The sequence below is a fragment of the Lissotriton helveticus genome, chromosome 6 (genome assembly GCF_964261635.1).
Source record: "Lissotriton helveticus chromosome 6, aLisHel1.1, whole genome shotgun sequence".
Classification (NCBI taxonomy): Eukaryota; Metazoa; Chordata; class Amphibia; order Caudata; family Salamandridae; genus Lissotriton; species Lissotriton helveticus.
In genome coordinates this window covers 1,553,293,171-1,553,313,368 of record NC_136067.1, presented here as the reverse complement: position 1 = coordinate 1,553,313,368, position 20,198 = coordinate 1,553,293,171, and the positions used below count along the sequence as shown (strand labels likewise).

At 45.9% G+C, this 20,198-nt stretch overlaps 1 protein-coding gene across 1 annotated transcript in view; it reads left to right on the top strand.

The window, feature by feature from the left end:
- Positions 1-4,378: 4,378 nt before the first annotated feature.
- The window catches only part of SMIM28 (small integral membrane protein 28), a 148,562-nt gene continuing 132,742 nt past the window's right edge, over positions 4,379-20,198 (top strand). Inside the window, exon 1 of the mRNA XM_078647054.1 lies at positions 4,379-4,545. Within this exon, the coding sequence (XP_078503180.1) occupies positions 4,390-4,545 (156 nt within the window). The 5' untranslated portion in view covers positions 4,379-4,389. The remainder of the gene's footprint in view (positions 4,546-20,198) is intronic.

Genomic DNA, 20,198 nt, shown 5'->3' with positions numbered 1-20,198 from the left:
TCACTACTCTGCACTCACTACTCACTACTCTGCACTCACTACTCTGCACTCACTACTCTGCACTCACTACTCACTACTCTGCACTCACTACTCTGAACTCAATACTCACTACTCTGCACTCACTACTCACCACTCTGCACTCACTACTCACTACTCACTACTCTGCACTCACTACTCACTACTCTGCACTCACTACTCACTACTCTGCACTCACTACTCACTACTCACTACGCTGCACTCATTACTCACTACTCTGCACTCACTACTCACTACTCTGCACTCACTACTCTGCACTCACTACTCACTACTCTGCACTCACTTCTCTGCACTCACTACTCACTACTCTGCACTCACCACTCTGCACTCACCACTCTGCACTCACCACTCTGCACTCACCACTCTGCACTCACCACTCTGCACTCACTACTCTGCACTCACTACTCACTACTCACTACTCACTACTCTGCACTCACTACTCACTACTCTTCACTCACTACTCACTACTCTGCACTCACTACTCACTAGTCACTACTCTGCACTCACTACTCACTACTCTGCACTCACTACTCACTACTCACTACTCTGCACTCACTACTCACTACTCTGCACTCACTACTCTGCACTCACTACTCACTACTCTGCACTCACTACTCTGCACTCACTACTCACTACTCTGCACTCACTACTCACTACTCACTACTCTGCACTCACTACTCTGCACTCACTACTCTGCACTCACTAGTCTGCACTCACTACTCACTACTCTGCACTCACTACTTACTACTCTGCACTCACTACTCACTACTCTGCACTCACTACTCTGCACTCACTACTCTGCACTCACTACTCACTACTCTGCACTCACTACTCTGCACTCACTACTCACTACTCTGCACTCACTACTCACTACTCTGCACTCACTACTCTGCACTCACTACTCTGCACTCACTACTCACTACTCTGCACTCACTACTCTGCACTCACTACTCACTTCTCTGCACTCACTACTCTGCACTCACTACTCACTACTCTGCACTCACCACTCTGCACTCACCACTCTGCACTCACCACTCTGCACTCACCACTCTGTACTCACTACTCTGCACTCACTACTCACTACTTACTACTCTGCACTCACTACTCACTACTCACTACTCACTACTCTGCACTCACTACTCACTACTCTGCACTCACTACTCTGCACTCACTACTCTGCACTCACTACTCTGCACTCACTACTCTTAACTCACTACTCACTACTCTGCACTCGCTACTCACTACTCACTACTCTGTACTCACTACTCAGCACTCACTACTCTGCACTCACTACTCTGCACTTACTACTCACTACTTTGCACTCACTACTCTGCACTCACTACTCACTACTCTGCACTCACTACTCTGCACTCACTACTCACTACTCTGCACTCACTACTCACTACTCACTACTCTGCACTCACTACTCTGCACTCACTACTCACTACTCTGCACTCACTACTCACTACTCACTACTCTGCACTCACTACTCTGCACTCACTACTCTGCACTCACTACTCTGCACTCACTACTCACTACTCTGCACTCACTACTCACTACTCTGCACTCACTGCTCTGCACTCACTACTCAGCACTCACTACTCACTACTCACTACTCTGCATTCACTACTCACTACTCTGCACTCACTACTCTGCACTCACTACTCTGCACTCACTACTCACTACTCTGCACTCACTACTCTGCACTCACTACTCTGCACTCACTACTCACCACTTTGCACTCACCACTCTGCACTCACCACTCTGCACTCACCACTCTGCACTCACTCTGCACTCACTACTCTGCACTCACTACTCACTACTCACTACTCACTACTCTGCACTCACTACTCACTACTCTGCACTCACTACTCTGCACTCACTACTCACCACTCTGCACTCACCACTCTGCACTCACCACTCTGCACTCACTACTCTGCACTCACTACTCTGCACTCACTACTCTGCACTCACTACTCACTACTCACCACTCTGCACTCACCACTCTGCACTCACCACTCACTCAAGTCCATGCAATTAGAGGACATAACATTCTGAACAAGCACCTACCTCTCAGTTCCCTCACTGCCTTAAGAAACTTCTCGATGCCGGCCAGGAAGAGAGCAGTGATCAGCGTGCGGCGGGGACGCTGGCGCCGTGAGCGTGCGCGCGACTGAATCCACGTGTGGCCAGCACTTGTCGCTCCCTCTCCCATTAGGATTGCTGGGCGCGTGCCCAGCTCTTGTCTCCTTTTGTCGGCTTTGGCGGCTGACATGATTACAATAGTTCTCTTCCGAGAACGCGCTTCGCGCGTCTCTAGGCCGAGACCTAAAAAAGGAAGTCCTCCTTTTGATGAAGAGACAAAAAAAAGGAATGGTGACTGGCAAAAAAGTGTAGCCTCATTCTCAAGTGCAAGAGTAAATTCACTTGTAAATTAATCTACACGTGAAAATGTACCTATTGCATTAGGCACTAGGGTGTACTGGAGATCGTGGTAAATACACGTGCAGGGGCATAGCTTAGTCAATGAGAGGACGGGGTCTGTGAATAGTACATTTCCCAAATAAAAACAGTATGCTGAAGGGTAGAGAGGTGACCAAGGTTTGGGATTCACTGTTCCCATGAGAACCAGGTTGAATACTGATTTACATTGGTGGCCCCCTGTCTAAGTTCCTGATGAAAAAATAAGTTAAAAACTTTTTGTCAAATGAGAGCGATGAGAAAAACCAACAAAGGCATAGGTGATCTGATTCAGGGCCCCAGACCAAACTCTCAAGCCAAGCGTGCCTTTATTTGTGGGGGGAGCATACCAAATACCCCCCTGAGGCTACGCCCTGGTGTACAGTAAATGTGTATTTAAAAACAGAGACTGCCGTGGTGTTTCCAGGCAGACCATCTGTTAATCAGTCAGAGCCGAGTTTCATTTTCTGAGACCTTAAAAGATATGAGAAGGAAGAAAATGCCTAGTGAGGGAGGGGTGGGGGGTAGGATTGCATGGACATATTACCTGCAATGCCGCCAGGTGGTGGGCTGGTTTTACGAGACCTATAATCAGGGCCACTGGAATTATGCAGCAGGGGAGGGTCAAATTATGTGGCAGGGTTGAGTAAATTATGTGGCAAGAAAAGCCAAATTATGTGGCATTATGATGCACATTTTGTGATAGTATTATTTCATTATTTTGACATTTTTAAACTTGATAGCACTGTCTGTGCATTAGTTGCACCTCACTACTACCAGTTTAACACCCAAATATAGCAATAAGTTATAAAAAGGTGACAAGTCAATCTTTGCGAAAATATTTCCACTGTGCGGCAACGTGTCGCTGTGTTTTTTCTAACTTTTGAACTGTTTGAGCTAGATCTTTTTTTTGTTAAACTCTGCAGATCATAAAGCAGATGATGGATGGATTATGTGGCAAATGCGGCAAATATACAAATTTGCGAAAAGCCCTGCAGCCCTGTTGCCCCACAGTCACATAACGCCAGTGGGCCTTCCTATAATTCATGAAAGGCTAAGGGGTGTAAAAAGGGGGCTGCTCAGTGACCAAGATTCCCAGAGGGCGGGGCCATCTTGAATCTCCACACTGCTTTGCAGAATGCAACTACCTTCACAGTAGCATGCTTCTGATACATGTGCGTGCTTCTCTGCGCACACTGCTGTGGGTGCCTGGGGATTAATGTTGTCTGTTTGTGTGAGAGAAAACAATTGCATGCTTCCAGTGACGCCTCCCTTTTACGGGTAAAAAGCATTCTGCAGACTTATCATTAGCATCTAAATGCGAATGCTCCTAAATAATTCACAGCGGTATCCAGCTGGCATGTCCTTGACCCTCCCTGTACATCCCAGCGGAGCCACAGAGGGATTATCTTTCTGCCACCTTTGGAGGGGGCGGGAAACGTGCGCCTTAAAAGGCGGATGTGGGCAGAGAGCGAGGAATGGGAGACCTTTTTTTTTTAGCTTTCACTTTATTTAACTTCTAAATTTAGACCAAGGCTCCGGACCGTGTGTCATCAAATTCGCGCGCAAATTCTCTTTTAATAATCCTAATGCAGAGATTTCTCCAATCAAAGCTCGGCCGCTCTGATACCTGACGCCAGCTTGCCTGCTAATGTAGGCCACAGTAGCAAATCCAGAGAGATTGAGTCGGACGCCGAGAGTAGCCCTGTCGATCTTGCTGGTTTCCCCTCCCTCCCTCTCTCCCTGTCTCTCTCTTTGTTTCACTGTTGTTTATAATAAGAGGGAAGTCATATCAGGGATCATTAGCTGAGAGCATCCCAGCTGGGATCAGGGCTGAGAGCAATGGGTGGGGAAGGGGAGGCGTCACTCGGGGATGGAGCGCGCGGCGAGGAGATGGACGCGCTCGCGGCTCAGGCAGACTACCGGGTTAATGAAAGCATGAGGTGGCTTTTAGGCAGCAGCTGGCGGAAATTTGGACATGCTGGCAGGGGCACGTACGAGTGGTTAACCAGCGAGGCGGGCCTGCCGCTTCTGGAAACCCAACTGCAGGTCAGTCGCGCGGCCTGGCACGGCGGAAGGGGGTACTTTGTGTCGCGTATTGCACTTCTTCTTGTGCTTGGGGCTTGTATTTACAGAAGTAAGATGCTATGGGCTTGCCATGCTCCCTGGCGTCATGCTAGTTTATGGAAAGGTACTTATTGAATTTTCTACTTTTCCTAAATGAAAAGAAAGTTGTGTCGACTATAACTTGAGTTTCACTCTGCAGTAGTGACACTCTACTTGACAGTTTAACAGCGACTCACTTTCTTGCTCCTTGTCAAAGTTGTATCTAGTATTTAGGCACTGTTGAACAAAGGAGTGCATAAAGACAACTACAACTTTTTGAGCTTTTGGGTGTATAAATGCCACACTCATCCCTACTTACTTCAAAGACCTTTGCAGCCAAAATGCATGTGCTTCGAACCCCCCCACCCCCATCTTAAATTGTGCATATGATGAGAAACGGAGCTAGTTGGGTTGTTTTAGACTAAAAAGTTGCGGGTTTGTCACTTCTTTAATGTTTAGTTGTGTTAGCAAACCACATTCTGTCTCCAGTGTGTGCGGACAGGACAGTGACTGTGATCTGATTGCTGCCCCACCTTTGTTATCGTCTCTCCACCCTGAACCCTGCCTCTGCCCAAGAGCTGTAATAACTGAGGTGCCAATTCTCTTACATTAGGTGGGAGACTCCTGCCCTTTTAAGATGACAATTATTGGGTTTTCAGTAAACCTTCCTTGCAGGTGTTCCCAAATGTTGGCACGTAGGGGTGAAAAAAAAGAACCTTCCATGATGTCTCGCGCCCTAGTTAATGGAGGGGCTGAGTCCAGAATCAACCCGCTAGCAGAAGTGGATGTAAAGTTTGTTTTTTAACTCCCTTCTATTCAAAGCAAAGTCTCAGAAGGATATCCTAATCTGGTTATATTCATTCTTACTCACCTGTGATGTTAGGAACAGCCCCTTCAAAGAGCCTCTGCCCACCTTACTTCAATGGGACTGATCAATAGGAACAGACATCTCTCAAAGAGGTTCCCCATTGGCAGGTGCCATTGGTGGGGCTGCACATGGTGCAGTTTTCTCTTTCTTTCTACTGGGGTGGGTTGCTGCCTGCTTCCCAGAGACAGCCAGGATCTCAGTGTAGCGCTCCTGAGGGGTTTGCGTAGAGTTGTCGCTGCCTCTAATCTGCAGGAGACCTCTCACCCATGAGCTGCTCTGAAGGCGCATTACGCCGCACTAATGCCGCTTCACTCTCTAAGCTGGGCCATGATTACTTTTCAAAGGAGCCAAGGGCAAACTTGCTAAATTGTGCAGGGGGCATGAGGGACTCTGTTGTAGGCGGATATGAACCGTGCACAGCGTTTGTGCGCGTGCCCTACTATAGTGGCTATAGACAAAACCCCTTTTAAGAGGGTTCGAATCAGGGTAGCGGGTGTTTTTAGAAAGGGGGCTCCGCTCCCCTTTGCCTGAGAGGTGTCACTGTGTGCCACAGCACTGCAGCTGCCTACATTGGCAAACACTGTCCTCAGAATGTGTGTAAACCTCCATCCTACTGCAGCATCCCCTTCATGTGGGAGCATGTCCCAGGAGGGGTTATCTTTTAATCCCTCATCAGAGGAGCAGAGAACTTGACAAAATTAATCCTTCTATTGCCGAACGCACTGCAAAAGAAAAGCACTACTTGTTTGGCTTTGGTGCTGGATAAAGAACACTAGCAGGAAAGAAACACAAATGAACAGCACATTTTATGTATTCACTAAAAGCAGGTTGAACATGTCATTTCCAAGTTTCACCTCTCTGTTTAAAAATAGTGTCACTGTAAGCCATTTCCAGGCTTAATTATAGATTGATATGTGCTGTCGGAAAAGTAAAACCAGAAATATTCTTTTCACATTCTTTTGTGATTATGTTAATTTGTTGTTTTAGTAAAATAGACCCTTGACCATTTAAGCAAGAATTACAGGGGCGTAGCTTGGCCAATAAGGTTGGAAGGGAGGAGGGAGGGGGAGGGGGGGTTCGTAAAATTTTCCAAAATCAGGCTGGCATATAATATCAAAATACATTACATGACAAGCAGGGGTCATGAGCGGACCTTGAGGACAATGGGAAGTGGAGCAGTGGAGCTCAATGGTTAGAGCGGCAGACCCTGATGCAGAGGTCTGGCCTGGGACCAGGGTTCAATTCTCGCCTCGGCGGGTCTTGGGCTCAATTTCCTCGGACCTGATAATTCTCACCTTGGTGCCTAGTCTAATCATGGGTACCACTCTGTGACTCTGGGAAATAGCTTGCTTAATCTCCACGACGGTCCCGACAGCACTGGGATGCCTGGCTTCACCTTGGGGGTGCCCAGGAGTGGACATTTCACAAGGAAAAGCCAGGAAGGGTTCCTCAGCGGTATTCGTACAAGCGCCAAGATGCCTCAGGTCAGTCGTGCACTATATAAGTACATATTCATTTCATTTCATTGTGAGGAATGTAGATTGGTAGGAGTTCTGAGAGAGAAACCACAATATTTTGCAAAATATCCAACATTTTTGAGGACTTTCAAAACTGAGAGGGAGAGATTGTGTGTTTTTTTGTCTCTGTGTATGTAAAGATTCCTGAATCTGAAAGGCATCTAACCATACCCGACTGAAAGCACCTCAGCCCAACTATTTATCAGAAACAACATTTATTTGGGGGGTGTAACACCCCAAACACCCCCTGAAGCTACGCCCGTGGAGAATTATTCTGAGTGCCTTACATCACTTCTTGTGATGTCCCAACATGTGACGTCATTATTGTTTGCATATGACTCATTACTATTTCCTACAATGTGTGCCCTGGCTGGAATGGATGCAGCAAAATTAGGGGCGATTAGGATTGCGGTGAATCCGCATCCTCCGGGCCGGCGGAAGCAACCGCCGGCCCGGAGGATGTGGATTCACCGCTGCGGTGCCTTCAAAGACCCCCCGCCAGATTAGGATGGCTGGGGGGTCATCGGTCCGCCGCTTTTCCGCCGCGTTTGCCTTCTGACTGTGGCGGAAAAGCTCTAATATGGTGGCGGTGTCTATCAGACACCGCCAGCCATATTAGGATGGGGCAGAAAACATGCTTTTCCACAGCGGCTTTTTCGCCGTGGAAAAGCATGTGGTCTTTTGTGTTTGGGGGCCCGTTGCGGGCCCCCAGGGTGTCGGGGGAGGGGGGTGCACATGGGGGTACCTATGATACCCCCAGCATTTACATGCACGAAGCGGCAGGCACCGCGCAGTGCCTGACGCTTTGTGCATGTAAATGTAAGGCATGCATTTTTGACCTTGCGGCGGGTGCTGCTTCACGCGCCGCAAGGTTAAAGATACGGGATGTGACCGCCAGGGTGGCAGTCACATCCTAATTGCACCGGAGAGACCGCCGCTGCCCCTGCGGACGGTCCCTCCACCTCGGGGGTGGCGGACGGACGCAGGTCCGTCCGCCATCCTAATAGGCCCCTAAATTTGTGAGCTATACATTATATCAGTATAGATTGTTCTTTTCAGTGATTGGAATGGCTACTTTGGTAATCTCTTTTAAAACTTTAAAAAAAAGTAAAAAATAGGATATCTGTGCCTGAGGGCTCATTTCCACCTCAGGTGGAGCAATGTGTGAGGAAGACAGTGAGATACGTGCAAGAGGTCAAGTTATAAAGAATCAGATCCGAATCAGAATTCAGAATACTTTATTGTGTCATCCTTACAATATACAATAAATAATCGACAAAGGTTCAGCATTTGATAACATTCCAAAAATATGGCAAATGTTTGGTAAGTTCTAAAGAAAATCAGACCAATGGGAAATATTTCAAAGAAAGACGCTTTTATTAGATAAATGAATGGAACAAACTGTGCTCTATTTTATGACTTGTAATAAAAACCTAATGCAAAAAGCGAAACATGCTCCTCTTTTCTCGCTGGTAAAATGCGTGACTTAGGCTCCAATCTCAAAGTTATCTGTGCATTTAAATTAAACTTAGAAGTGAATATGAATGTATTTATTCTCTGCAAGTAGGATTTGCTCTCACTGAAATTCTCACACTATGGTGGAATTTGTATGTGAAATATCAGCATTATGTTTGTGTCTTTCCTGGGCATGTCCCCATCAAAAGTTGTCAAATATACAGAAATGGACCCTTTAGTGAGTATTTACCGAAGCTTAGCAGTTACTTCCCTACTCCACAAGTTCTTGCAAATTTACAATAGTCAATATCCGATATAAATGAGTTTTCAGGCTACGCATGGGAAAGGAGAAACCACAAAACTGAAGGAGTTATAGGAGAAAGATTTCTTTTACCAGTAAAATATTTTCCCCATGGAGATGCAAAACAAAAAAAATCTTGATATGAAAATGCGTGTGCCATCAAATTTGTGGATAGAGAAATGTACAGCTGTTACATTTCTCCACGCAGAAATTGGTTTCTAATGTGAGTTATTTAGGAATTATCTGTGAATTGATAAAAAGTCAGAAATCTGTTTAAAACATAGGCATAAGCCTAGAGAAGACCATTTTAAACTTTTTTTCCACAGAAGTTTGTTTTATCAGCCTCTAAAAGAGAGTGAAATCTGTTTGATACTCCCTACATTCAGCAAGAGATGGTGAAAAGACAGCTTATCACATTTTAGCTTTGTCCAGGAGACAGGCTGTGTAGCTGTCTCACCCTGAGGGACATATAATATTAAAAGGAACACCATGATGGCACAATACATCAGTGGTGGCCTTCCCAATCCCTTGTCACTGTGAGTGTTATTTCATTTCGAGGTGGTGAGGTCAGTTGGGTAAACAACCTTTACAACGCAACTTTTACATCGCAGAGCCTTTACAACGCAACCATTACAACGCAAACTATTACAACGCATTGCTCTGGGTGGCGCTCTAGGATAGGGAATAGGTTAATTTACTATCCAATAACCTTCCCTAGTGTCCACGGGGACTGGAGTTGGAATACTAAATTAAACTATTCACTATCCAGCACCCCAAAGCACTATGCGTTGTAATGGACTGCGTTGTAATACTTGCGTTGTAAAGGCATGCGATGTAAAAGCATGCGTTGTAATGTCATACATCCGGTCAGTTGCAACCTGCCTGCCACGACAGTACCATCTACAGCTGCGCCAACTATGGAGCCATCCTCCTGACTAGTCTGTCTTCTCTGTCTGCACTTCCTGCATCTAAGATAAACAACTCAGCAACACACATGGAGTGGTGCTGGGGAGCAAACAGGAAAGGGGGTGGTAGAGTCTGAAGAAGGAGAAACGAGGCACACTTCTATGGCGCCCGTCTTTCCTTCCCCTTCTCTTCTCCAATCTTTTTTCTTTCCTTCCCACCAGCACCTCTTCCTGTAGGTCTCATGGGAGTGTCCTTCATGTATTACTTTTCAAACCACCCAAGGGTGCTGCTGGAGAATGTGTGCCGCAGAAATGTTGCATTTAAAAGGGGGGCGCCAGAGAGGAAACCTTAGAACTAGCTATGTGCCTGGCGGACAAAATGGGTCACTTGGTGGGGCTGGGTTAATTCAATTACAAGCCATAATCAACTTAGTTATTTTGCAAATGGTTATCGCGCCTCTCTCAAATGGGGTTCTATAGGAAAGTTGCTGTTTGAGGAACCCTGTACGACTAATGACAACGCCTTTATTTTTCTACAAATTATTATTTTCAAACAACTGAAAAAAGCAGAGGAATAGTTGTATTTTATGAAGTGAACACTCTTGATAGAATAAACAGTGCTGTCGTATTCAGAGACGCATTAACAAAAAGTTGAGTGGGCTCCAGAAGGAAATTTTTCAACATCGCCTAGCAACTGGGTGATTCAGGGGACAGCAGAAAGTATTGTGTAATGTAGTCCTTTCTGAGGAGAAATGTTTGAGTACAAGCTGGTAGGTACGGTATAGCTCTGGGCACAAGACACAAAGATCTCTTGTTGACCAGGTTTCTTTGTGTGTTAGAAAAAGTAGGTACACATTGCATAGGCATTAATAAAGCCAATAGGTCTTACTTTTTTTTTTATAACAGATGCACTCTGACACACAAAACATACATGCTCGGATTCACACATACACACACATGTCGATCTACTGGTTCCCACCCATACTGATCAACAAACCCTCAAAACCTATGTATACAGGCTAGCAGACACACCCAGATCCATACACGCAGCCCAACAGACAAATCTGTGCCGTTGCACACAGAGTAGCAGACACACATAGACTAACGCATACAGGGTAGCAAATATACATGCGGTAAGGCATTCTAATACATGTAAAGGCTTCCACGCACACAGGCAAATAGACACGCAGCCACCTATGCACAAAGAACAATAGCCATAGAGGCACTTTGTGGATTTAGTCTAACAAACATAGGGGCCGATTAGGATTGCGGTGAATCCGCATCCTCCGGGCCGGCGGAAGCCACCGCCGGCCCGGAGGATGCGGATTTACCGCTGCGGTGCCTTCAAAGACCCCCCACCAGATTAGGATGGCTGGGGAGTCATCGGCGGACGGGAAGACCGTCCGCCGCTTTTCCGCCGCGGTCGCCTTCCGACCGTGGCAGAAAAGCTCTAATATGGTGGCGGTGTCTATCAGACACGGCCAGCCATATTAGGATGGGGTAGAAAACATGCTTTTTTGCGCTGTGGAAAAGGACATGGTCTTTCGTGTTTGGGGGCCCGTTGCGAGCCCCCAGGGTGTTGGGGGGTGGGGGTGCACATGGGGGTACCTATGCTTTGGCATGCACAGGGTGGCAGGCACCACGCGGTGCCTGCCAAGTTGTGCATGCCTAGGCTACACATGCATATTTTACATTGGGGCGGGTGCTGCTTAAAGCAGCACCCGCCTCAATGTAAAATATATGGGATGTGACCGCCAGGGTGGCGGTCACATCCTAATTTGCACAGAGGGACCGCCGCTGCCCTTGCGGATGGTCCCTCCACCTAGGAGGTGGTGGATGGACGCGGGTCCGTCCACCATCCTAATAGGCGCCATAGATGGGTTGTCCCCGCAGACTTACAGACACATAGACACGGAGGTACTCACACGCCAAGAACAACAGACACACAGACGCTTAATGCGTATTGACAAATACCCATGCACGTTGACCAACATATAGACCCACCCAATCACAAACGGATAGACACAGGTACCATTAACATAACCAAAAGGCTTAGAGATAGTGGGCATACATGCACACATACCTAGGACAAGCAGGCACCCAGGAACACAAACCAACAGGCATACAGGTCCGCGAGGCTCACAGACAAATAGACAGCCAGGCAGCCATGCACATAGTCCAACAGGTACACAGGCAGGGGACATTCACAAACACCCAGATGTCAATGCACACATACCAAAGTCTGGAGGACCTCATATTTTGTCAGAAATTAGTTGTCATAAACCAGTTCGAAGTGCCTTTCATCGATGCCGTAACTAAGTGGTCAAAGAGGCAATCATATAAACCCAGGTGACTGGGCACAATATATGACCAGAGTAGAAATAATAGAGTAGAAAATTCATTAAGATGGTATTTTAGATTGGTTTTTTTTCACATAATTTTGTTCTTACTGTACACCTACTAGTTATTTCTGGGTGCCCTATCTTATGTGTGAAATTAATCAAGCAACTAATCAAGGTCAAAATTTCATTTCTGGGAATGACATACACAACACTTTCAAGCAAAGTAGTCTATTAAACAAATATTTTCTCTCATTAAAAACGTAAAGCTATGTAGCAATTTTTCGAACTTGTTTTGAAAGCAATGAAACAACACAGAAGACGTCATGGCATAATTTTACATCCTGCACTCATAGATTCGGCTTTGTTGACATTGCTAAATTGCTGGTGTGCTATTATTCACATTTGAAGGTGTGTCTGTCCCTGGGTAGTAGTTGTGGACCTGGTTCACAAAAGCATTTTATACTTATCCTGAGTTTTTGCTCACCCTTATAGCATGTTTAACCAGCGCAAATTCATGTTATATTTTCATAAAACGAGAATCAGTGCTCTCAAAATATTTAGTCACATATAATATTATTATAATGTTATGTTTGAGCAAATCTGCTTGCAGGGGATCAGTGGTGGTGTTTGTGGAGTGGGATTGCCTTGCAAATTAGGTGACAACCCACAATCTTAAATTTGTAGCTATTCACAAATTTTAGCGAGGCCCATTCCCACCCAGGAGTAACGGGCACATGCATCATCGTCAATTGCATTCGCAAACGGTGCGAATCGCAATTTTCATCCTTTTGCGAATGCAATTGACTAAATTGGGATGCCTCATGTTTTTCGCAATTTTAGAAATCGCAATCATGATGCGATTTCTAAAATTGCGATTGCATTTAAGAAATCGCAATTTGTGATTTCTTAAATGCAATGCATGAACATTTTTAATTTGCGAATTCGCAAATAGGGAGAGGTACATTTCCATGAAGTCGACCTTCATGGTAATTTGCGAAAGCTTTCAAAAATGCACAAAAGGGCATTTTTGAAAGTTTCATTTTACACACACACATGCCCTTGGGGCATGTGTGTGTGAAACATGCACTTAAAGTTATATTTCAGGGGTGCAGGGGCCCCTGAAATTGCATTCTCAATATGCAATTCGCAAATTGCTAATTGCAAATTGAGAATGACTTCCCATTGATTCCTATGGGCCTCTAGGCCCATAGGAATCAATGGGAAGGGATTCCTTAATTGCGATTCGCAAATTGTGAATCGCAATTAAGGAATTTTAAGAAATCGCAAACAAATTTGCGATTTCTTGATGCATAGCCATTTGCGATTTCTTAATTGCGATTCCTTAATTTTCGCCATTAAGAAATCGCAAACGGGAACAATGATGCATGTGGCCCTTTATCTTTAGCTGGGTTGGAAATAGGAAAAACCACCTCCAAAATGAGAGAACTTGTAAGAGAAGGCATTTCCCCACAGAGAAAACATATTTCCTGTATTGCATCTACTTTAAAGTACTCCAGGAATCCTCTATGAATTCTAAACATAAAAAAAGTTGAAAATGTACTTTAAACGTATAAGCACAACTAGTGGGGTACATTTTTAACTGTTTTGAAGAACCAGCTTCTAAATTAAGTGTGAAACTATGAGCAAAGGATCTGATCCTTCTTTCTCCAATTGATCAAATCTTCTGATCTTGCTTGAGGTGGCCTTTGACATGGGCGTGGGTCTGTTTCTCCACTATTTCATATCTGCCACTAAAACAGGAGAGCCTTGAGGGTTGCTGTGCTGCCTACCCAGGCAGAACATTAGTGTCCCTCTGCCCGTTGGTCTGCAAGGGAAGGAAGCATAACCAGCAGTGCTATAACCCAAGATGAGTAGCTTGGCCACATTTACTTCAAGCAAAATCCAGGGTTTAAGACCCATTCATGTCAAATTAACATGCCGATTAAACAAATTTTTTTGGCAATGTAGGTGCATAAACACACTTTTATGTGTGTTTTGTACTTCCAAACCCCACCCTGTTTCACTTTAGCAGATATGTTAAGAGGAGTCATTAGTGCACATCTCCATTCTCCTTATTTTGTTCACCCGAGAACTTTATTCAACCTTAGGACCGCAAAACTCTGGAATTCCATGCCTCTCCCTCTCCGATTGACGGAACCAGAATCAACTTTTAGGCGAGCTCTAAAAATCTGGCTCTTCCACCGTTCCCATTCCTTCTGAGTGCCTCTGTGTGATTTGACTGCCTTAGCACCGGGACACCTCCATGGGAGGTAGCTGGGCGCTCTGTAAATAAATAAATAAATAAATAAATACATATTGGGGTCTTAAACATCGGCTCAGAAATTGCTACGTACTTGACTTTTTCCTAGAGCACAAGGCTGGTAGTTGTTTTGAGCTGCAAATGTTGGTCCTACCATTCTAACAGAGCCGTTTGCATCAGCACTCTAAACAAAACCATATGCATGTCGGCTCAGTTGAGTGTGGACCATTGGAGTTACACAGTTTGAGATTTTTTTCAGTCCCTGCTCGAGTCTGGAGCGGTGCTGCGGAGGTAGCACTGGACACTTACAATCCTCAAAGTGACTGGAAACAGAGGTTGGGCTGCACCCAAACCTCCTAAAGGATCAGGGCCGGACTGGGAACCGAAACCGGCCCTGGAAAACTGCTCCGCCAGACCCATCTGGGGTGAGGGGGGCGCAGCCGAGCAGTTTGCGAGTGCCGGTTTAGGCCGATTTTGTTACATGGGGGCTGATAATGCTGATCCCCACTAACAAAACCTGCCCCCACCCTAGTGGCCCACCGGGGAAACTCCCGGTGCCCGCTACGGTCAGTCCGGTCCTGTAAAGGTTGAGCCGTCATTGCAGTTGTCCTCAGGTTACCACAGTAGCTAGCTTACCAACTATATCTGTAATGTAGATGTGCATGCATGCTACCATGATAGTTTTGGGCATTAAGCCACCTTAATTAATTATCTCTTAGGGTATACTCAGGACCACTGGAATTATGAGGCAGGAGATGGACAAATTATACTGCAGGATTGAGTAAATTATGCAGCAAGAATAGGCAAATTATGCGGCATAATGCACATTTGTATTAGTATTACTTCATTATTTAGTCATTCTTAAACTAGGTAACACTGTCTGGGTATTTGTTGCCCCTCATTAGTACCAATTAAACACCCAAATGTAGCAATAAGCAACAGAAAGTTGACCGGTTCTCCTTTGCTAAAAGGCCTTCCAGTTCGCGGCAACACATGTTGCTACGTTTTTAGTAACTTTTGAACCGGTTGAGGTAGAAACATTATTTTTGTTAAAATCTTCAGATTATTTCAGCTCAATGTCAACTATCAGGAAATTGTAACAGTGTGTGTATACAGGTAGCTGTAAGGCTACTATAATTAATTGTATATATATATATATATATATATATATATATATATATATATATATATATATATATATACACACACACACACACGCACACACACACACACACACACATATATCTCTCCAAGGCAGCACTGCGTGGAGTTAAGAATAAAAAATCTATACCTCCCTGTCTATACTTACTTTCATGGTATTTGGTAGTTAATATTTTGGCAGGTCGACATTTTTGTCCGGGATATTCTGACATATATTCCTGCTGCTCATGTGGTAGCATGTTAATGAGACAAACTAGTGGGTTTCAGTGATTATTGAAGAGATCCTTTATAACCTACATCATCTGTACTTTGTAACCTGATTGTCACAAGTTCTAATCCTGGTAAATAGTTCAGTACACTACAAACATCTGCATTTAAGCAGCAAAGCTTATTTGTGAATCTTTGTACCGCTAACACACACTTTCATCCTGCTGAGGTCGATAATATGAGGCAGATACTATGAGTGACGTTTAGCTGGTTAGAAACCTACACCAATTAAAATGCCAAAAAATTCAGCATAGATTGTTGGTGGTATAATTGGTCATCATTTCTACTAACTTACCAAATGACAGAAAGCCCTACGAAACAAGGGAACAGAGATTTTCAGTACTATATGGTAGTTTCACCAGACATAGCATAGTAAATCGCTTTGCCCTGCTGATTTGATTTGTGGCCTATGTGACATTAGCTGGCTGCTGCAGTGCTAAAATGAACAAGCATTGGCATAGCCAATAGGTCTCGCCTTTGGGACCTTATAAGTGTTTGGTTATCCGGCACAATTTAATTTTATGCACGCCCGAAAACGGCTTATCCTGAAGTTTATTCTACCAAATTTATGTCACTAATGTACATCCACTACGGTGAAGGGCATAGAGGAAACAATGGAATTAATAATTAACAAACATGGCAATTGTTGTGCAGCAATTTCTTGCTTGTGTGAGAAAACCACATTCAAAAACTAATATAAAAGTGTGCTGTTGTATCAATAGTCAAATGTTTTAATCTCAGTAATTCCCATATTGAAATCTGGGTGATTTTTTTTTCTTCAAAAAGTGGAGCAGGCATTGTATTCCTGAGAAAATGAATCCAATGACAAAACACATCGTCCACTCCAAGAAAAAAACAAGCCACAGTGTCTCTAGAAGCAATTAGTACAGTGTTGTGATACCTATTGGTGATAATATAAATTATTTATTGTTCATATCCACGCTTCAAAAAGACAAATGGGGACCTGATGTAAAGAGAGGGGGGTGGGGGAAAGAACTCATAATGAAGGCATAGTCCCAACATAGGGGCCCTTTAGGATGGCGGGTGGATCGCCCCCGCCAGGCCGGCGGTAGCCACCGCCAGCCTGGCGGGGGCGATCCCCCCAACATCCGTGCACAAATGACCCCCGCCATATTAACATGGCTGGGGGGTTCGCGGCGGACAGAAAGAAGTGTTTATATGGTGGCGGTGTCTATCAGACACCGCCAGCCATATTACAATGGGCATTTTTCAATGCCTTTCCGTGGTGGCAATGCCGCCACGGAAAGGCATGCGGAGTCTGCTTTGGAGGCCCGTTGCGGGCCCCCAAGGACTCCGGGTGGGTAGTGGGTGCACATGGGGGGTACCTATGATACCCCCCAGCATTCCAAAGAACAACATGGCAGGCACCGCGCAGTGCCTGTCACGTTGTGCTTTAGAATGCACAACATGTATGTTTACCATTGCAGCGGGCGGTGCTTTCAGCACCGCCCGCCGCAACGGTAAAGATACAGGATGCGCCCGCCACTGTGGCGGGCGCATCCTAACTTCACCCACTGGACCCCCGCCCTTATGGCGGGCGGTCCCTTGTACCGGGAGGATGGCGGGCGGGCAAAGTTCGCCCGCCATCTTAATGGGGACCATAATGTGAAATGGTCACTGTTAGAAATGGGATCTCTGGTTGGCTAAGGCTTGCGCCAAAGCCAGGCAGAGACCACCACGCTAGTCAGGGCAAGGGAGTTACACGCCAAAGATAACCCCTGCTCACCCCCTTGGTATCTTGGCACGAGCAGTCAGGCTTATCCCGGAGGCCATGTGTAAAGCGTTTGCGCACGCACACAGCAGCAACACCCTAGGCACACCACAAAAGGAGCTCCAAACAAGGTTATATATAAAAATAGCCTTTGTATTACCATAAACACATTAGATCATAATCGCACAATGTACACTGTGCGAACTGGCACTGGACAGTATCTACAAGGGAATTATTTACACATGACAGGGCCAAATGGACCACTGTCAGAACCATCACAAATCGATGAGACATTTTTCATTTCTTCATACTTTTCACCTTTGCATGTGTGTTACATTGTACAGCACACATACAAAGTGGGAAAGTAGTAATGCATATTTCTTAGACTGGAAGGCTCCTCTTCAAACACAAAAGCTATACCTGACCAAAAACAAGCTCCCTTGGACTATGGCGCAAAGGGGTGTGTGTTGGCGCATAACAGTCAAAAGTGAACTTATGCGGGTGGAGAGAAAAATTCCATGCACTGCAAAGAAACTTTCTTGAAGCTTCTCCCACCTTTCAGAAGAAGGTCACCAGGGTATAAAAATAGGACAATCAGACCCACTCTTCACTTAACTGCTAGACCTGCGGAAGAGATTTCAGTCGACTGCCCACTGCTGTGACCTGCTGTGCACTCTGCAACACTGCTTTGCTGTACCTGGAAGAAATGCTCTGCTGCCTGCCTTGAACCCTCAGAGGCCAGTCCTGTGGTTGAGCCCTGCACCTTCACCTGAGCCAGGACTACCAGAATGATGCCAAGGGCTAGTTTGCTGGCCTCCTGTTCAGAGCCACAGGGACACAACAGGCTCCCACCATCTTCAAAAATCACCTGTACATAGTCTGAGTGAGTACTGAACCCCCAGGAGGTGTCCCAATCGTCGTGGACCCTTGGTTGTGGTGCTAAAGGTGCCCAGATGGCCAAATCCCAAAACTGAGTACTTAGAAACATTTTGGCCAAAAGCTGCCCTGAGAACGAAGAGACCGGGACCAACCTGCTTGTCTATCCATCTGTAGTGCATAGTCTGTCGATTGACTTTGTGGCTTCTCCCACTACATTCTTCTCCACAGCAGCAAATTCTTTTTCGTGGTCCTGCCTCGTGGTACTGTCTTTGGCTTCTGCCCTCTGCCCCGTCCCGCTGGAGAGTTTCAGCTTCCATTTCAGAGACTAAGGGCCCCATTAGGATGGCGGGCGGATTGCCCCCGCCGGGCTGGCGGTAGTCACCGCCTTGCCCGGCGGGGGCAATCCGCCCGCCATCCCCGTATAAAAGATCCCCGCCATATTAGAATTGCTGGGGGGTCCGCGGCAGACGGAAAGACTGTCCGCCGCATTTCTGCCCGGTCGACATGTTGACCGGGCGGAAAAGGGTTCTATATGGTGGCGGTGTCTGAAAGACACCGCCAGCCATATTAGAATGTTCATTCTTGAATGCCTGCCGCGGAAAGGCATGCAGAGTCTGCTTGGGGGGCCCGCTGCGGGCCCCCATGGACTCCGGGGGGTGGGGGGTGCACATGGGGGTACCTATGGTACCCCCCTGCCTTTCAAAGAACAACATGGCAGGCACCGCGTGGTGCCTGTCAGGCTGTGCTTTGAAATGCACAACATGCATTTTTAGCATTACGGTGGCCGGTGCTGAAAGCACCGCCCGCCTCAATGTTAAAAATACGGGATGCACCCGCCACTGTGGTGGGCGTTCCCATTTACTGTGAGGATTAGTCCGCCTGCCATCCTAATGATGCCCCAAGTATGAACGTAGAAATCTTCACCACGGCTTTGACCCAAGGCCATCCAACGATGATGCTCCCTCCTTGGGCATCTCCTGCAGCTTTAACTTCTCAGACACTTTTTCCCAGAATTACTTCTAAGCTCACAGGTAAGCGCTGACTGGGTGCAATTGAGTTCTTGTATTGGAACCACGCTCTATCGCGGTCGGCCATATTTTTTTACTTTGATCCGGTCTTGTGCGCCTGGATGTTAGTGGTTTGACATTTTAGGCGCTAGTTATTACTAAAAACTTAAAATTCCTAACTCCGGTTATACTAATTAGAGTATTGTTACTTTGGTGTAAAAAAATTAAAATGTACCCTATTTTTCAAAATTGGTTTGGGATTTTTCTTGTTTTGTGTTTTCACTTTATAATTGTTTGTGTGCTGCATAAATACTTTACACATTGCCTCTAAATTAAGCCTGACTGTTTGTTGTGCCAAGTTACCCAGGGTTAAGCACAGGTTAAATTTGTGACATTTTGTGGTTCACCCTGCAATGGATTGTGGCTATTAATTGACAGGGAATTACAGTCCAGTAAACTAGCAGCCCAATTTCTCGCAGTTTAACATATTTTTGCAAATGGGGCATGCGCACCTCATTCCTGAGCCATTTCATGACCCTGGGGACCCAGTCCTCTGAGACAATAATACCTTTTGAAATGGGAAAGTGGTGTTTGCTTCCTCCCCAGATCCACTTAAGGACCCTGCAAACCCCAAACTCTGAATCTGAGTTTTGATTGTTGGTGAGTTGCCTTTCCCCCTCTCTTAGCTACTTAACAGCCAATAGCAGCAGGAACCTTGAGACCAGGACCCTGCAATACTGCAGTTCCTTGCCTGCAAGAAAATGGCAGGAAGAACCTAAACAGGGAGGAAACACAGGGAATGCAGGTTTGTGCCCACCTGGCAAGAGCAAAGAAAAGCTGCTCTTGCTGGGCCGAAGCAAACAGATGGAGCTGGCTCCCACTGCACTGTGCACAGTGCAGGA